At 32.8% G+C, this 18,975-nt stretch overlaps 1 protein-coding gene across 3 annotated transcripts in view; it reads left to right on the top strand.

The window, feature by feature from the left end:
• Positions 1–18,975, top strand: part of DEK (DEK proto-oncogene) — a 28,629-nt gene that overhangs the window by 6,915 nt on the left and 2,739 nt on the right. For 2 of the 3 annotated variants that reach the window (XM_074207147.1, XM_074207148.1), the window contains 6 exons: positions 240–349; positions 1,752–1,846; positions 3,272–3,392; positions 6,787–6,969; positions 14,638–14,770; positions 15,270–15,418. In XM_074207147.1, the coding sequence (XP_074063248.1) occupies positions 240–349; positions 1,752–1,846; positions 3,272–3,392; positions 6,787–6,969; positions 14,638–14,770; positions 15,270–15,418 (791 nt within the window). The remainder of the gene's footprint in view (positions 1–239; positions 350–1,751; positions 1,847–3,271; positions 3,393–6,786; positions 6,970–14,637; positions 14,771–15,269; positions 15,419–18,975) is intronic. The other variant, XM_074207149.1, reaches the window with a different exon arrangement.

Raw genomic sequence — 18,975 nt, forward strand, 5'->3', positions numbered from 1 at the left:
GGCCAACTAGTGTTTGTTTGGTTTTTTCCCAAAGAATATAATTTTGCTTTTAACATGATAATTTCTGTAGTTTTTCTTCTCATTCCTTCCTATAAATTAGATGAAGGTGGAAACTATTTAAATTGTCTAAATGAACTGGGCAAGTTATTAAGAATTTTGTTTAAAGTTTTGTATAAAATAAAGCTCTAAAGTTATAATAGAAGTGAGACTTCTTTAATCATTCTTTATTCTTTTTACAGGAAAGGGACAGAAACTTTGTGAAATTGAACGAATACACTTCTTTCTAAGTAAGAAGAAAACTGATGAACTTAGAAATCTTCATAAACTACTTTACAACAGGCCAGGCACAGTAAGAATTATTTTAGACTTCTTATACTTAGCATGTTTATTGAAGTATTACAGAGATAATAGCTGATGCTTTGGCTCAATGCTTTGTACTTGATAGCAGTGTCACAGAAACTTCACTTTGGAAGGGACCTCAATTTATAATCCCATCTGCAGCATCCTCAGCCTCTCCTTAAAGACTTTTGTTAGGTGATAACCAATAAGCAGTCTATTTTTCTTTGGGTATCTGATTGTTATTTTTCATTATAACAATCTGAAATCTTAACATTTTTCAACTTCCACCACTACTCCCATTTCAGCCCTCTGGAATTAAGCCAGATAAGTCTAATCCTACTTCCATATGATTGATAGCTCCTTAAATATTTGAGAATAGCTTTCATATGTTCCCTAAGTTTTCCTCTTTGTGCTAAACATTCTCAAATCCCAGGACATGCTTCAGTTTGTTAATGTCTTATCCTAAAATTACTCTGAAAACTTTAATACTGTAGAGGTTAATATTCAAATAATATTTGCTGATTTTGATTAAAGATTTTTCAAACTAGTCTTTCTCCCTCATTTTACAGATAAGACCCTTTGAGATTGACTAACTTTTATCTGGTTAACACCACTAATAGAAAAGTAAAACATTGATATCCTATGACTCCTGGTCCTGTATTATTTCTTTTGTACTATTCTTTTTCCATTTGGCCTAGATATATACAGCTTGATTGGGGGGGGGGTGGACATTGACCAGTAATAAACACTAATTTCAAGGCAAAATTCAAAGTATGTTAGATTAGTGATATTGGTAAACACAAATTATACTATTTAATAATTTACCAGTTACAACATTGTAGGGAAGGAAATGTTAAGTTGCTTGCACTGCAAAAGGTTCTAGTGAATTCATTTAAAAACTAGATGTTTCTATGCCTGTATCTCAAGATTAAGTAAATTAAATGAACTTCGTGCAATTAAAATATTATGTGCACGATTTCAAAACTCATCCATTTTATAAAATGGGGTACAACTTGAATTGAACAATCTTGATTTTCCACCCAATTAATGCTCAGTTGATGACTTTGTTCTGAGTTACATGTAATTTGTACCCATGAGGGAAAAGGGATCTATAATGTTATAATTGGTTGAATTTGCCTTTGAGAACCTTTTGATTTGGGGGGTGGAGAAGAAGGGGTAGTGTAAATAAAATGAAAGTTTATTTTTTTCAAAGCCTTGGGCAGTAACTTGACATTGTAAAGCTTTTCATTCAAAATGATGAGTCACTGCAGTGTTCACATATTAGTAGCAAGTAAAGATCTGAAGACATTTAAAAATAGAGGTGTTTTCAAGTTTTAACAATTTCTCTCCCCTACTTATGAAAGCTTTACTTGGGAAGTTATAATATTAATTAATGAGAGAAACATTTTTAGGTAGCTTCTCTGAAGAAGAATGTGGGTCAGTTCAGTGGCTTTCCATTCGAAAAAGGAAGTGACCAATACAAAAAAAAGGAAGAAATGTTGAAAAAGTAAGTTATATTTATAAATATGTATATTATGTCTAGTGTGCTTACAGCTTCAAAAAATCTGTGATCATACCTTAAAGGTAATTTTTTTCTTAAATATAAAGGTGTAGCTTAATTTCACACTTCTTAGTTTTCAGAGTCTATAATAGCAGTTTCAATAAACTGAAACAGAAGAGAAAGTGTCAAACCATTCTCTTAAGTGAAGTAAACTTTCTGAATTATTAATAACTCACATATTGTATAAAACTCCACGATTTCAAAGTACTTTCCTCAAAACAACTCATTGCTACTTTTTACCTATTTATAAAGAGGTGGTGACTTAGCTAGTCTCTTCCAACTCATTAATTCAGTGTTCCTAATTCTGAACTATTGCCTCCTGAGTATTTTAGATTGTTTTTATTTTTCTGGGCAATTTTAATATTAAATGGTATTATGAGCAGTATTCTTTATTACTTAGCACAGAACTATATTAGTATAATTTTTTTTTAACTAAGATGTCCTTTAGGAAAGAGACATTAAAATGCTGAGGTGTTTTGGAAATATTCATTTCCTCTAGTTATTACAGTATCCAGACACATTTTAAACACAAAATATATTATTTAATAATTTACCAATTAGAGCATTGAAGGAAAGGAAATGTTAAATTGTAATAAAAATATTAAATTCAAATTTTCTAATTTGTATACCATAACAATTTACTGCAAAAGATTTTGTAGTGAATTCATTTAAAAACTAGATGTTACTATGCCTATACCATTAAAAATATATAATTTTTTTGGTATGATTAACTTTTCTATAGACTTCAGCCTATTTATGTCTTAGCATAAACTGATTGGTTGTTTGATTTTTAAATTTATGGGTTTCTAGGCTTTTCTAGATGAATCTATCTAAACTTAACTAGTATTAGTTATTTAGATTTTTATTCAGATAGTTATATTTACCAATCTGAGCCAGAAGTCCCCTTGTAGTTTAACACTTGCCAGGGTATGTACACTCTTGATGTGGATTTCCAACACTAAGGGTCATCATGCCATTTATAAGTTATTAGAGTAAAACTTCATGAAATACAGTTATTGAAACACTTGGAAAAGAATTAATAAAGAATATGCCTATCTTTTAACTATTATAAAGTTTGTTTTAAAGTAAAAAATGGTAATTTTGACTTTGATTTCTGGGTAATAACTTTCAGAAAGTCTGGGCATATGGAAATTTTGCATACCTATAAGTATGCACATTTATTTTTTTTCCTCCTTGCCTCAGCATCCTCCATTTGGATCTTGGTATTAAATACTTCCTTCAAAGAAAAAATAACTTTGTAGAAAAGCTATATTTTGTATTTCATTAATTTATTTCTTTTGGTAGGAACATTTAAAAATATTATTTTTTAATTATATTTAACACAGTTATGTCTTTTTTCCTTTGTTTTAGATTTAGGAATGCCATGTTAAAAAGCATCTGTGAAGTTCTTGATTTAGAGAGATCAGGCATAAATAGTGAATTGGTAACCAGGATCTTGAATTTCTTAATGCATCCAAAGCCTTCTGGCAAGGTGAGAATTTTTTCCTTTTTTTAATTTTTCAGAATGTTCAATATTGGGTGGCTAGGTGGCATAGTGGATAAAGCACCGGCCCTGGAGTCAGGAGTACCTGGGTTCAAATCCAGTCTCAGACACCTAATAATTACCTAGCTGTGTGGCCTTGGGCAAGCCACTTAACCCCATTTGCCTTGCAAAAAAACCTAAAAAAAACCCCAAAAAAACCAGAATGTTCAATATTGAAGATATTCCTATTAGATTACTTTTCCATAATTTTTTAATTAAAGGGACATTTGCATCAGAATAATATCTTTTAGTATGAAGAGTTTGTGTTCACTTAAACATAAAGTATGAAATAATTTAAAATGTTAACTAAAATGTAATGTGCCATAGAATACCTAAAAATTTATGGGTAGAGTGGGGCAGGATTTGGGCTAGGTTCAAGGAAGTAACATGATTATATGCTGTTAGGGAAGAATGAGTCATAGATCATTTATTAAAAGGTGAGTTTTGCCTTCTCTAAAGAGTCAGTGAAGATGGTCCCATGTAAATTACTTCCTAACAGCCACAAGACTTAACCCTCATACCTTTTATACCCTGCCTTCTCAGAGAACAGGGAACCCCTTTGTAGAAGAAAGATCATTCCCATTTTCCTCCCTTTTCATCACCTAAAAAAAACTAAAATAAGTTTTCTTTCAGTGTAAGATAAGGAAGCCTTAATGTAATTACAGTTGGGTCTTGCCTCCCACAAAAATAGACCCATATAGTTACTGAAGCCTTAAATTCCTTTAATTAAAAGGCCTTTTGTTTCTTACTAGGAATAAAGAGAATCCAAAATAGTATTACCTGGTTCAAATTTTAGAGTACTTTAATAGAGGGTGAATATGGAGAAATTTGTGGGATTGAAAACATACTAAGACTTCCTAACTTTGTCCAGTCTTGGTCCTTCAGCTAAGAAATTGGGAGCAAATAGAAATGGCTTCTATGTACACAGCTGTTTAAGGTGTGATATATTGAGATTTTGTTTAACATGATTTCCCATTGTGATAGGGAGCTAGTAATACTTTATATAGTTCACTAGGACTGTGCCTGTATTTATTCTGGGTTTCATATACTAAAATTGATTACTAAAGTCTACCTGAAATAGTTTAAAATTTCATCATTGTAAGAGATTTATGTTTGTGTTTAATTCTCATCTTACTGTATTAACATTGACCTTCTTTTTGTTTTCTTTTCCAATGTATGCTGAGGACTCCATTCAACAATTAATTTCCTCTTGTTGATAGTCAAACTACTGTCCTATCATGAACAAATATTTAAGAAAATGTATAGATTGGATTTTATGCTATGCTCTTACTCTCATTTTTTTTGCAGTTGGTCTATTTCATCCCTGTCTTTTCTAGTGAATTTTTCCTCCTCCAGAAATGTAATCTGCATATTTTGCTTGCCTCTCAGTTTATATCTTTTTCTGTGTAAATGTGCAAAGTCTTTTTCATCTCCTTTCACTTTTGAGGAATGTTGTACAAGGAGGTCCAACTGGGATCTTTAGGGAAGTTCCCTTGGTTGGGGTCATTGTCTGGTAAAGTTTGTTAACTAAAAAATATGGTAGATATGAGGTAGTTGGCACCCTAAACAGTTTCAGGGAGGTATGATTGGGAAGTGACAGTACTAATCAGATTTAGAAATTTATTCTGCAAAATGACTGCTAAAATCACAAGTTTGAAGTCAGAGGATTCCATCAAGCATTAGGGGAGGGAGAAGGAAGGAGTGGTGTTTATAAGTTATAACTAGGAAATTATAGAACTTACAATGACTCTGGATCCAAAAAGTATGATTTTTATCATGAGATGAAAGATGACATAAACAGAATGCTGACCTCTAACAATCAGGACGATTTGTTCTCATAAACTAGTTGTGTAATCATGGACAAGTCCCTTAATCTGTGAAAGATTAATTGGCAAATGAATTGCCAGTTTATATCATTGAATGGAATTTCTACTCTGGAACTTCCCTATACTGATGAAATCAGAGGCCTGGTTCAAGGGAAAAATTGCAGGAAACTATTATAGAACTTGAATATAAAAATTAGCATACTCTAGTTTTAAAATTCAAAATGTGGGAAAAGCACTACTAAAGTAGAATTTTAAAGTGAATCAGCTGGGTAAAGTAATGAAATCATTTTCTCAACAATTCTGATGATTGGAGTTGTTTGCATTTCTACATTAAACATTTTAGTTATTGAATTGACATAGAAAAGCAACTAGATTTGTGATCTTTGATCAATTTTATCATTCTCAGAATTTTGTGGACGTTGGCCACAATTCCTGCATTTATTAAAATGACAGCCTGATAATAGTATACATTTTATACAAATTATAACTCACCTTCAAAGTGAAAAAAATGGAGTGAAAAAATGTTGAATGTATTTCTGTTGAGTCTTTCAATTGGATCAACTCTTTATGACCCCATTTGTGGTTTTCTTGGCAAAAATACTGGAGTGGTTTGTCATTTTTTTCTCCAACTCATTTTACAGTTTAGGAAATTGAGGTAAATAAGGTTATGTGACTTGTCCACAGTCACACAGTTAGTGTCTTAAGATAAATTTCTAGAGACCCCTAAAATCGGAATTGGGGTTTCACATATTTCCGTGGACATCTAAAAATCATATCTTTAGAACTGAAGGGAACTCAAGAATTAGTTACATTTGCTTTTGGTGTTGATTAGTAAAGAAATTATTTGTCAATTTAATTCTAGCCTGTTACTGGTTGTTGTGAATTTAATCATAATAACAATCTGGCCTTCAGTTTTATGACAAGAACAGATGGCCAAGTGGTGGAATATGCAATCTGAGCTAGCATATTCTTTTATTAGGATCGTTATTTGGAGTGCTAATGTGAAGGGTTGACATTAGTTGAGAATAAATAGGGTTTTACAGGTCTCCTTCATGGAATAATAAATCAAGTGTAAATTTTCATTACTTCCTGAATTTGAGAGAAGCATAATTTAAACTCAAAACTGAACAGCAAGTTGCTGCACAGAGATCTATTTTATGTTAAGAGCAAGCAAAGGATTTTCCCCAGAGATAACCTTTTCCATTTCATTCCCTTTTTAAATTTTATAACAACAGTAAAGTTGAGAGATAGTGGCATAGTGAATAGAGAATCAGTCTCAGAGCTATGTGAACCTGAGCAAATAAATTCTTGGTTCTGTGAACAATTCTGAGACTATAAATTGCAGGGGAAGTGCCAGACTGAAATGGTAGAGACCTTAGGGATCTGTACAAATGTAATCACAGATCCAGTGACAGTAATATCAGTATAGTTGAATTTTTATCAAATACAGTATTTGATACTTTGGAATTGAGAGATTTGTTATATTTTTTTATCAAGACACATCTTATTTTACACAGCCATTGCCAAAGTCAAAAAAAACTCCAAGCAAAGGCAATAAAAAAGAAAGGAGCAGTTCTGGAATGTCAAGGAAGGCTAAGCGTACCAAATGCCCTGAAATTCTATCCGATGAATCTAGTAGTGAAGATGAAAAAAAAGAAAAGGACTCTTCAGAAGAAGACGATAAAGAAAGTGAAGAAGAGGTAAAATGCAGTTTATGGTATTTCTTTAGTTCTCTGAAATCAATTGAATGCTCTGTTTAAGCTTTTCTCTAAAATCAATTAAAAGAATATACATATATACACAGAAAAAAAAAGATTACCAGTTAGCAAAAGCTGCTCAATGTCATGGAACTTTGTGGAGAAGGTATATTCTCAGATTCACCAGAGCACACCATATACTTCTTTAAAGTTTAAAACAGAATATTTAAATTTTAGAAAGTGATTTTAAGAGGTCATGTTAAGTTGTGGGAAAAAAATACTGAGTTTTCTATGAAACTATTCTGAAATCTGCCAATCTGCCAGGTTACCTCCTTTTTTTTTTTTCTTTTTTTTTTTTAGATTTTTCAAGGCAATGGGGTTAAGTGGTTTGCCCAAGGCCACACAGCTAGGTAATTATTAAGTGTCTTAGGTCGGATTTGAACCCAGGTACTCCTGACTCCAAGGCCAGTGCTCACTGCACCACCTAGCTGCGCCCCCAGGTTACCATTTAACCAACTAATGAAGACCTACCACCTTTAGATTATATACACCAAAGTAATTTAATTGATCTGGAATTATCATTGAACTTGTCTAATTTTTTTTTTTTAATTTAAGTAGTTAGGCATCAAAATCTCTGTACTCAACTGCCACCATTAAGGCTAAGTAGAACCCAGTTATAAGCCTAAAAAACTATAGGGAATGGGAGGGGACATTCTTGGTAGGAAATAGTATTTACCTGCTTTTGCCATAGGTTGTTTGCCATTGTGATAAGTTAGTAAATCAATGGATAAGGAGCCCCAGGAGGCTTGGAAGTGATTTATACTACTCATATCAAACTTTGGAGAAACCGAGTCTGTCCCTTAAGATGATATCATACACTGTTTACAATATTGTATGTTCAAGGTTATAGTATAAGTAATTATACAGTAGTAAGTACCTGCTTTATACTGGGCATTGTCCTAAACCCTAGAGGGATAAAAAGTTGGAGATGATACTGCTCTTACCTTCTGGGTAACTTAGTTTAGTAGAAGAATATGACATCAATACAAATAACTTCAGTATTACAAAAATAAAAAGTCTAGGAGGGTTGGTCTTTACCAATCCAGAAGGATCAGAGTAAGTTTTCTAGAAGTGATATTTGAGCTAAATTTTAAAGGAATTCAATAGGTTAAAAAAAAGTGGAAGGGAATACATTTCAGTCTCAAGGTACAGCTTGAATGAATGGAGATTGAAAGAGAATTTTTAGGTTGTAATGGGGATGACATGAGTTAAGATCAGGAAGGAAGGAAGGATGGAGTCAATTTATATAGAGAGCCTGGAAGGCTCCATATAGTGGAATCCTAAACCCTTGGGAGCTCTCCTGGGCTTTTGAATAAAGTTTATTGTTGCAATGATAGGAAGGGTGACCTGGAGAAAGACAGGAAGACATGTTTAAGAAGCTATTATGATAGTCCAAATGGTAATGAAGGACCTGCATTAAAGTGGTGACACTGAGAATGGAAAAAAAGGACAGATGGTAAAAATTGTGGAGTTAAGAGTTGATGGGACTTTAAAAAAATTGAATGTGAGAGAGGTGAGGAAAACGGAAGAATGAGAGAAAAGCAGTATTGCCTATTACAGCCTTAGTTTTGAAGACAAAAATCAGAGGTTTGGATTCTGCCATGTAATGTGTGAACACGGCCAAGTCACTGTCTGAGCATTACTCTCTTGTAAAATGGAAGTGTTAATATCTGGAATATATTTCATAAGGTTGTTGTGAAACTTAAGTGAAATATTTGTAAAGTAAGCTTTACAAATCTTAACAGTGCTCAATAAATGTAAATCATTTTTAATATTAATAGAAAAAAATCTCAGTGTTAGAAACCTGAGAAACCAAGTAGTACAACAGACAGAGGTGATAAAATCAGACGGAAGCTCTGTTTAGGGAAGAAAATTGGGTGTGATTGGATGTGTTGAGTTTAAGTAAGGTATTGATAGTAAGTATAGATGAATACGTCCTGAAATTTTGTAAAGTGGAAACACCATTCTCCACTCCAGAGGTTTTCCCCACACATACTCTGTCTGCCTTTCTAAAACTAGATTGCAGAATTATCATTTTATTGGTCCATTAGAGTTGCCATCAAGTGACTTCTAAAGCCCACAATTTTCCTATTTTATGGATCATGGAACACTTCTGAAGCATTAAAATTTTGTTGGAAGGCAAAATTGAAAGTCACTATTATATCTGCTTAGATAATTCAGCCTGCTTAAGGTCTTTTTTTTATAAAATGAATTTCTGTTAATTTTTTACATTCCTTAATCTTGCTGTTTTCTTCAAGCTAAACAGGCCTTTAATAGATTTTCATTTAATGTGATTTTCAGAAACCCACTCTGGGTTTCTAAGACAAAGTATTTTAAAAAGTAGTCTATTGAAAGCTAATTTATATTTTATTCATCTGTTCACCCAGTACAACCTTTCTGCGGTGAGGACAGGAATCTGGCTCTGTGACAGGCGTCTTTTTTGGAGACCCTCCTTCAAGAGCCCTGCTGCCTATAAAAGATAGGTAAGCTCCCCCAATTTTTTTTTTATTGGCCTAACTTCAGAAAATAGTGGTGTTTTCCTCTGGTTCTGTTCCTTCAAGGTTATCAGACAGATGGAATATATATATACATATAACTGTATCTGTATTTTTTTTCTTAATAATTTGGTGGCTGTTCTTCCATATTGAACTGTCAATTGGACTGGACTGTAGTGCCTGTGTAAGTCTAATATGTTTACTTGTGGCACACCGAAATTATTCCTGATTTTTGAGAAAAGCTAGTTGAAGCTACTGGCAGCATTTTTTTTAAAAGAACTCAACTTTAAAATCAGATCTACATCCCCTACCCCATGAGGATTTTTTTCCTCTGTTGATGAACTTTGCTAGTAAACATCTTCAGACCCCAATTTATTTAAAGGTCAAAGGTGTTCTGAACTATTCAAGTTTTTATATTTTTCTTTGGATTATTAGAGCCAATTTAGCTTAAGAAGACATTTATCCAGAATAAGCAGCCAGTTTTTCATTTTTAATTCAGTATTCCAGCCTCATTCAGTGAATACTATTTTTTAATGACTGTGGACAGCATTGTGAGGATCACAAGCAAATAAATGTAAAAGAAAGGTATGTGCTATATGTGTGGTACAAGGAGAGTTCTGTTTGGAGGAAGAGAACACTGTTCTCAGATGATCTTCAGAAATCTTCAAGATGAGCCTGGAACTAACTACCAGTAGGAATAGCATTAATCAAAGACACTAACAGAAAAGGACAAGATATATTTTAGGAATGTTCCAATTTTGTTTGTGTAGGATTTAGATTTGAGGATAACGGGAGAAAGGCATGTTTAGGCCATCTAGCAGAGGACTTTCAGATGCCAAGGAAGTTGGACTTTTATTTGGGATCCTAGCAGATGAGAGAGAACCAGATTATTAAAAGTACTTCAATTAGAAGTCAGAAGACATTACATCAGTTTTTGAGTCCAGATTATTTTGGACATCTTGTGTAAATTTTGTATTAGTTTTTCTTTTGATAAAAGATCTAGAATATAAGTTATTAAAGCTGAATAAATATTTCTAAGAAAAGATTTTTTTTTCAAATGGACACTATAAATCCCAATTAGAGAATAAATGCTTAAATTGGTTCATGATTACATGAATGGGGCCTAGGTCTTTGAAAACTTAAATTGTACATATTTGACACCTGCATAGTTTAATTATTCCTAAGTTTTTTAAGATACTTTGAGGGAAACTAGTCTCATTCTGATTTTCTGTCCTGTCAACTAACCTGGGAACAAAATTTGATTTTTAAATAAATTTATCTTAGAACTGAATTTTAAAAACTGATGTGTTGGCTATTTTAAATTCACTTCCATTTCTTGTTTTGAACATACCTTTTCTCTTAACTTTATCCTTACCAAATCAATATTCCCACTAACCTCAAAAAAAAAGAACATTGAAAAAATTAAGGTTGTAATTTTTATTAGAATTACATTAATTGATCTGTCTATTCTAATGTCCTCTTTATCTGCCTTTAGGATAATAAATGGGGAGAACAAGTGTTGGATTTTTTTTTACCCTAAGATTGTTATTAGGTGGGATTTTATTTCAGATAAAAGTGGTTTATCACCTATGTTTTGTGATTGTAAGTAATGGGGGTGATCTTGTTTTTCAACTTTTAGATCTTGTATTGAGTACTAGTTTTCCCAGGGCTATCTTCATTATGTGGATTTTTGTTTTTGTATCTTTTTTTGTCCCTTTAGTGATTTGATTGTATTATCAGGAATTCTAAATTGGGGGGGGGTATGTGTAATCTAAATGGTTTGATAGGTCACTGGAACCAATATATTTGCTTAACTCACAAGGTTTTCCAAGTAAAAACTATAGTCATGTCTATTTGGATTTCTGACTATATTAACCATGGTCTTTTGCTAATAAATATGTACTTTTAAAATTATTAAAACTGGTTTTTAAAGACATTTTCATTTTAATTTGAGAACCTAATTTAGCTATTATTTTCATAGATTTGAATATCTGTGTAGGGTGTTTATGTCTGTGATTTAACCTTAAGCACATTTGTCTTTCTAATTCCTTCCTGGCTGGGATCAAAATAGGGACATGGAATCTTAATTCAACCGGAGTAAAGGAATACTTCATTTAGTAAATGATGCATTGTTTCTATTAGAAAAATCCTACATAAACAGTTTTATTGCAAATATACTGTAAAAAATTCCTTTTGTATAATAAAATACAGTATAATCATGTTTTCAGAATCAAAATTGCAGAAGTCAGCAATAAGCACCAACAAACTATACTTAAAACCTTTGGCACTTAAAACCTTTGGCATTCAGGTTGATTTTAAGTAGTACAAAGGCACATACTTGCTCATTGCTTTGAAGAGTTCCTTTGGAGTAGAATTACTATGGAATTCCATTTATTTTCCTCACCAACCATTAGAATATTTCATTCTTTATAATTTATATAATTGGCAGGAACCTTACAAGAATCAGTCCCAACTCCCCATAAAAGATATATTGGTGATACAATGGATAGAGCCATTCTGTCAGGAAGAAATGGCTTCAAATCTGGCCTAAGTTAACAATTGTGTGCCCAAGGGCAAGTTGGTTAATTCTGCCACAGTTTTCTCAAGTGCAAAATGCAGATAATAATAGCACCTACTGCTAGACTTATTGTGAAGATCAAAGGAAATGATCCTCATAAAGCCATTAGCTTAGTACATGGTATATAGTAGATGCTTAATAAATGTTTATTCCCTTACATATTGAATAGATTAGGAAAAAGAAAACTAGTTCCTGAAAAGGTAAAGTGACTTGTCTAAAGTCATACAGTTAATAAATAGTAGAGGCAGAATTTGAATATCTGACTTTGAATAGTGAACTTTTCTACTCTACATTGCCTTTTAGTGCTGCTTCTAAAATTCCTATCCTCCTCTTGAAATTCTGCCTTTGTCTCTTAACTTATTGCCAGCTGCTGGTACTTACTAGGTACTACAAAACTCCCCACAATAACATACTTTCATATCAATATGCTAAGATTATTCAAAATTATTTGTTTCATAATTACCTTATCTTCCCCTTTATGTCCCTATTTTGATCCCAGCCAGGAAGGAATTAGAAAGACAAATGTAAATTAATGCACAGTTGAACATTCATGACTTTTAACCTTCCTCAAGTTATTAGCAGTTTAAAAAAATTGTTTCTAGCCTAACTAAATTTCTTAATAGTTAGAATTTGAGGCATTTTAGGGGTGGGAGGTTTTTCCTTTGTCATCTATCATACCATATATGTTGTAGTCTTATTCTTTTTCAAAGGTTTATCCTTTAGCTAGATATTTTTAAACTGCTTAAAACCATATTTTTTAAAGGTTGAAAAGCCTTTTGCTATTCTCTGTTGAACTGTTGCATTTTAGTAAATTCTTCCACAGTACTACCATTCCCACTTTGGTTGCTATTCCATCACTAAAAGAAATAGGGATCTATTCATTTTTGTGTAAGTTCATGTTAACCATGGAAAAACTAATTTTTATAATATTCATTTATGTTATTTAATTTGGTTTTCTTTAATCAGTTTAATAGAATTTTTATTCTTATTTCAAAATTCCTTATAAAGACCATGAAATTTTTCAGTGTTATAGAAATGAATTTTCCTACCATCTATATCCAATATGCCTTCTTTCCTGTGAAATCTTTAGCATTAAGTGCTGTGAATATTTAGATTACCTGTTAGGCAAAATTTATAGCTCTCCTTTGATCAAGTTGATCAGTAAGAGTTTGAGAGACAGAATATTTTATGCCATTCAGTACAAACTTCAGAGCAAAGACTTGGCATTCTTCTTTGTATTCCATTCAGTGCCCAAGACAGATTTTAGGTATATTCTAAGCATTTAATACTTAATTTTGAAAATAAAGGTTGAAAAAGCATAAAGATAAAATATATCCCTTATGAAATATCACTTTTAAATGCTCATTCAGGGGCAGCTAGGTGGTGCAGTGGATAGAGTGCCAGCCCTGGAGTCAGAAGTACCTGAATTCAAATGTGGCCTTAATAATTACTTAGTTGTATAGCCTTGGGCAAGCCACATAACCCCATTGCCTTGCAAAAACCTTTAAAAAATGCTCAATCAGTAATCTTATCCTCCTAGAAAGTAATTAAGGAGCAGAAATTAGCCCAGTAAAACTTGTTAGGAACCAAATAAATGACACAGTCTATGTATAAGAGGAAAATACTTGTATTTTACTCACAGAACAGTGATTCATCTACTTATTTATAATTTTTCCTCCAGTTTAGACACAAATCTTAACAAGCTTGATTATATTGTTTCCTCCACTATAACAATAGGGAGAACCCCAAAGAGTCAGGTATGCTTATAGTACAGGCCATGACCAGTAATGGTAATTAATGGAAATAGAAGAAAAATATTAAAGTAAATTTAAAAGCATAAAAATCTGTGTCTCCTTAGTGTATTACATAAATAATCTGACATTAAGGCAGATGGAATGATAATTGATCTTCATAGCAATGACACTAAGTTGTCAAAAATGATTGGGTTTAATGTGCTTTAAGAAAGCAAGGAAATGAGATTAATCATAGAAAAATGTTTTATCAAAAATGACCTTTGAAGAATAAATTTGAAATTTTCTAGAAAATTCTTTATTAGAATTTTCTCCCATATTGTCGAAAATTTTTTTGTCTCTTCTGATAAATAGGTTTTGGTTCTGCCTTTTGTGTGGAATGGCACTTAGGCCAAATAAATTAAGTGCTCCTGAATTTACCTTAGTTTTCTCAGAAATTAGACAGCTTGTTTAATAACCCCAAACACACAAAAATGATTCCTCGTCCTGTTAATTCCAGATCCTCATTGTTTGTTTTTAGAGTATCATCTTTAGAATATAGTATAGTATTCTCTTGGAGTGGAGGGGGAGGGTTTGGAGATAAGGAAACAAAGTTTTATAAAATTGTAGCAAAGATTCTAGATATCTTACCAGGCCTGTGCTACAGAGGAATGAATAATTATTAGACATTAGTTTGTATTTTATCAAAAGATCATTGGTACTTAAAATTTTGGATTTCTTTAATTATTGTCTAGAGGTATAAATGCTGTGAACTTAATCCATGCATGTCTCTTTACTCTTCCAATAGCCACCTAAAAAGACATCTAAAAAAGAAAAACCTAAACAAAAAACTTCTAAAAGCAAAAAATCTGTAAAAAGTGCCAATGTCAAGAAGGCGGATAGCAGTACTACAAAGAAAAATCAAAATAATTCCAAAAAAGGTAAAAAATAAATCATCCAATTTAAAAAATATATTTTATATAGCAATAATGACTTCAGTTTAAAATTAGCTTAATGTTTGTTTATTCTGGAGGAAAATTTGAAAAAGTATGAGAAGATGTTGTTATGTGTCACTAATGTCCCTCCCTATTTCTGTTCTTCTAGTTAATTTAACCTAGAAATAAAGTAGACTAGGTACTGATAGGTATTTGCAATCTAGAAAATAAATTGAAGTGTATTTTTGATGAATCTTTAAGAATACTGAAAATTCACATGATGACAATTTTGTAACTGTTAAAAGATTTACTTAAATAGCAAATTTAATTGGTTTTAGAAAATAGTCTCATCATTCACATCTTTATGGTGATTAGTGAAGTTGATAGGAAATTATATGAATGCAAACAATGCAAACCCAATACTTGTTTGTCTTCTGAAAAATAATTGCCTCTCTAGCTTAAAAAATCTTTTGAGTTCTTATCATAAGATGTTTTCTGAATTTAGAAAGTGAATCTGAAGATAGTTCAGATGATGAGCCTTTAATTAAAAAGCTGAAGAAACCACCCACAGATGAAGAACTAAAAGAGACTGTGAAGAAACTTCTGGCCAATGCCAACTTGGAAGAAGTCACAATGAAACAGATTTGCAAAGAGGTATGTGTCCATATTTTAAAATATTTGCTGTTTTAGTTAATAAATTTTTAAAGTCTTATTTTCTTTAATAAATTCATTTCAGACTGGTATGTCATTTGAAACACTAAAATAGAAAAGAAATCTTAAGGGGCAGCTAGGTGGCACAGTGATGGGGCCCTGGCCCTGCAGTCAGGAGGACCTGAGTTCAAATTTGGACTCATACACTTAAAAATTACTTAGCTGTGTGACCTTGGGCAAGTTACTTAACCCCATTGCCGTGCAAAAACAAAACAAAACAAAAAGAAATCTTAAGCATAGATGAAATTTTTGTATAATTTTTAATCTGTTCACTAATTAACCTTCAGTTTAAAATTTTTTAACTTTCAAGTTCTCTACTTTTAACCCCCTTTCCACCAATTGAGAAGGCAAGCTATATCATACATGTGAAAACAGGCAAAACATTTCCATGTTAGCTATGTTGCTGCCTCCCCCCCCCAAAAAAAAAAAAAAGATAAGAATACTAAAGAAAGGCTTCAGTCTGCACTGAAGTTTGCATCAGTTCTATCTCTGAGGTGGATAGCATTTTTTATCATTAGTCTTTTAGAATTTTCTTTTCATTGTATTGATTAGACTAGCTAAGTCTTCCATTGTTGATCATCAATACAATATTGTATTTTGTACAATGTTCTCCTGGTTCTGGTCACTTCACTTTGCATCTGTTCATATAAGTTTTTCTGAAACTGTTCTGCTTGTTCTTTCTTAATAAGCACAATAGTATTCCATCACAATCATTTACCATAATTTATTCAGCCATTCTCCCATTGATGGCCATACCCTTAATTTCCAGTTTTTTGCCACTACAAAAAGAGTTGCTATATTTTTTTCTTTTTAGTATTTCTGAATCAAAAGGTTTGCAGTTTTATTGTCCTCTAGGCATAGTTCCAAATTGTTTTCTGGAATAGTTTAAGGATCATTTTGTATCTTAATTGTTGTCATTTCTAATTGATATCTCAGTTATATCATCCACATACTTGATAAAAATGTTTCATATATGTCTGTATGTACATATAGTCTTAATAAAGTTCAAAACTAACCTGGAAGTGTAGGAGGAGAAGAGAGTGGAGGAGAATGGAGAGAGAGAGATATGTGTATATTTATGTTTCTTAATTGTTGCTGAAAATATTGATTTGGATTTGGCAGGCTGAAAGTTTTTTCCAGTTTGATCTTTTAGAGCTTTGAAACATAGGGTTTTTTGTTTTGTCTTGTCTTGTTTTGCTGGAATTTTTTTGTGATGATAATATGCCTGTAATCCTTGCTACCTGGAATCCCTTGAGTTCAGGACTTTTGAGTTCCAGTAGATTGAAGGTGATCTTATATTTGTACTAAGTCTAGTCTGTCAGTAAGAATTATTAGGCACATATTATATGCCATGGTATTGTGATAAGTACTAGGGGGGATACAAAAAGAGGCAAAAGACTGTCGCTGCCCTCAAGGAACTTACAGATAGGACCAAGATGGTTAGGCCCAGGATAAGAAACTTAATAGGCTGTCTAAGGGTGGGTAAAGGGGTCCAGTTTGGAAAATGGAGCATTGGGGCTAGATCCATGAGAAGCTGCTACACTTCATCTTGAGCAAGATTTGAAGACCTTAACTGAAGAAAAGAAAGAAAGGGGAAGTTTCTTAGCCAATACAGTCACCTGGGATTTAAACTTAAAACTAATTTTATGAATTCATACTATTCTCTTGTATTCATTCTTAGTGTAGTTTGTCTATCCTTTCATCCTTTACACATTTGCTTTTGAAATCCAAGTTCAGAAAAAGAATCTTCTCTAAACTTAAATTGATCTAATTTAGATAATTTCCTCTTTCAATTGCTAATAGAATAGAATTTTGTTTTAGAGCTTCCTGTCATTGAACATAATTAATGCCTTTAGATTGTTTGTCTGTGGACTCGTAGCACTCTTCTTCCAAAGTTTTTGAAATAAACTTTTTAAAAATATAAGGTACTTGTCCTACATCATATTCTTTTCTTTCTGTATTACCAGGCTTATAGGATCAGTTTTTTCTAAGGATCCTACAACTTCCCCTCCTACAATCTGTTCAGCAGGTCAAAATTATTCTAATAGCAGTTCTGCCTTCATTGTTTTATCTACTTCCTGAGGTGAAATTGTGAGCAAGTCAATTTATTGTCCTTTTTGCATGGTGGGCTTGAAATTTGGATAGTTGAGGAGCCCATCTCTTGCCTCTAGTTGTCTCTGCTTTGGAATTCCTTAAAGAGAAGCATTGTTCATAATATTATTTGTGATTTTGTTTCTCCCTTTAGCCTCATCCACATTTTTCACAATATTTGTGCTATCGGGTTCTATTTAAGGTTCCCTATGTCTTCTCTCTTCTACTGTACTCCCTTCCATATACCCTATAGTATAGTTGCAGTTATTTACTTAGGGTTCTCCATACAAGACTTACCATCTCCTACCTCCTGGTATGATGTTCTTCATCTCTACTCTACCTCCTAGTTACCTTCTGGAATCAATTCACATCCCACCTGCTTCATCTCCCTTCAGGCTAAGATTCTTCCATTTACACTGGTTTGCACAGTGCCTGGCCCACAGCAATCAGAGTAACAAAGAACAAGCCTGATTGTGTATAGCACAGAAATGTTGGTCACATATAAGTGAAAGTGAGGACGAGGCTCTCTTAGAATCAGATTTATAGAAACATAGATTTGAGCTGGAAAGAACACCCAGAATCATCTAATTCATCTGTCATCTTGCAGGTGAAGAAGATGATGCCATGAGAGGTAAAATGACTTCCCAGGGACATCCAGACCAGTAAATACAAAGTCATATATAGCCAAGTTTCTGATTACATCATCTAAGGCACTTTGCAGTATACCTAGCTTCCTTTTCTTTGGTTTATTGACAGCAATAAGAAATGACAACTTCACATTAAGGGAGATTTTTTTGTTTGTTTCATTTTTGTGAGGCATTGGGGTTAAGTGGCTTGCCCAAGGTCACACAGCTCGTAAATATCAAATGTGCAAGGTCAGCTTTGACCTATGCAGACCCAGCTCTATCCATTGCCCCCAAGGGAGATTTTTTTAAAACAAATGAATAAAACAAAGGTTCAGAAACCAAGAATTAATCTGAGAACTATTAACAAAGAGTTGTATTCAGTATATATTCTTAAAACAATTTTTTTAGGTCTCAAAGGGAAGCAAGAGACAATCAGATCTAAATTCCTCATTTTACAATAGGTGGTTTGTCCAACTTCACATAACTAATTGGTGGCAGAACTAGAAAGAGGCCCAAATCTCTTGACTCTTGAGTTCACTGTTCTATATACTGCATTGTCAGTTTCTTGGTTTTCCAAGCATATAATCTATTTTACAGGCAGCTAAGTGGTACAGTGGGATAGAATATTGACCCTGAAGTCAGGAGGACAGTTCAAATTTTAGCCTCCAACACTTTGTAGTTGTGTGATGTTGAACACTTAATCCTGTTTGTTTCAGTTTCTTCAGTCTGGTTAACTACCTTTGCCAAGAAAGCTCCAAATGAGATCACTAAGAGTAGACCATG

The sequence above is a fragment of the Macrotis lagotis genome, chromosome X (genome assembly GCF_037893015.1).
Source record: "Macrotis lagotis isolate mMagLag1 chromosome X, bilby.v1.9.chrom.fasta, whole genome shotgun sequence".
NCBI classification, from domain to species: domain Eukaryota; kingdom Metazoa; phylum Chordata; class Mammalia; order Peramelemorphia; family Peramelidae; genus Macrotis; species Macrotis lagotis.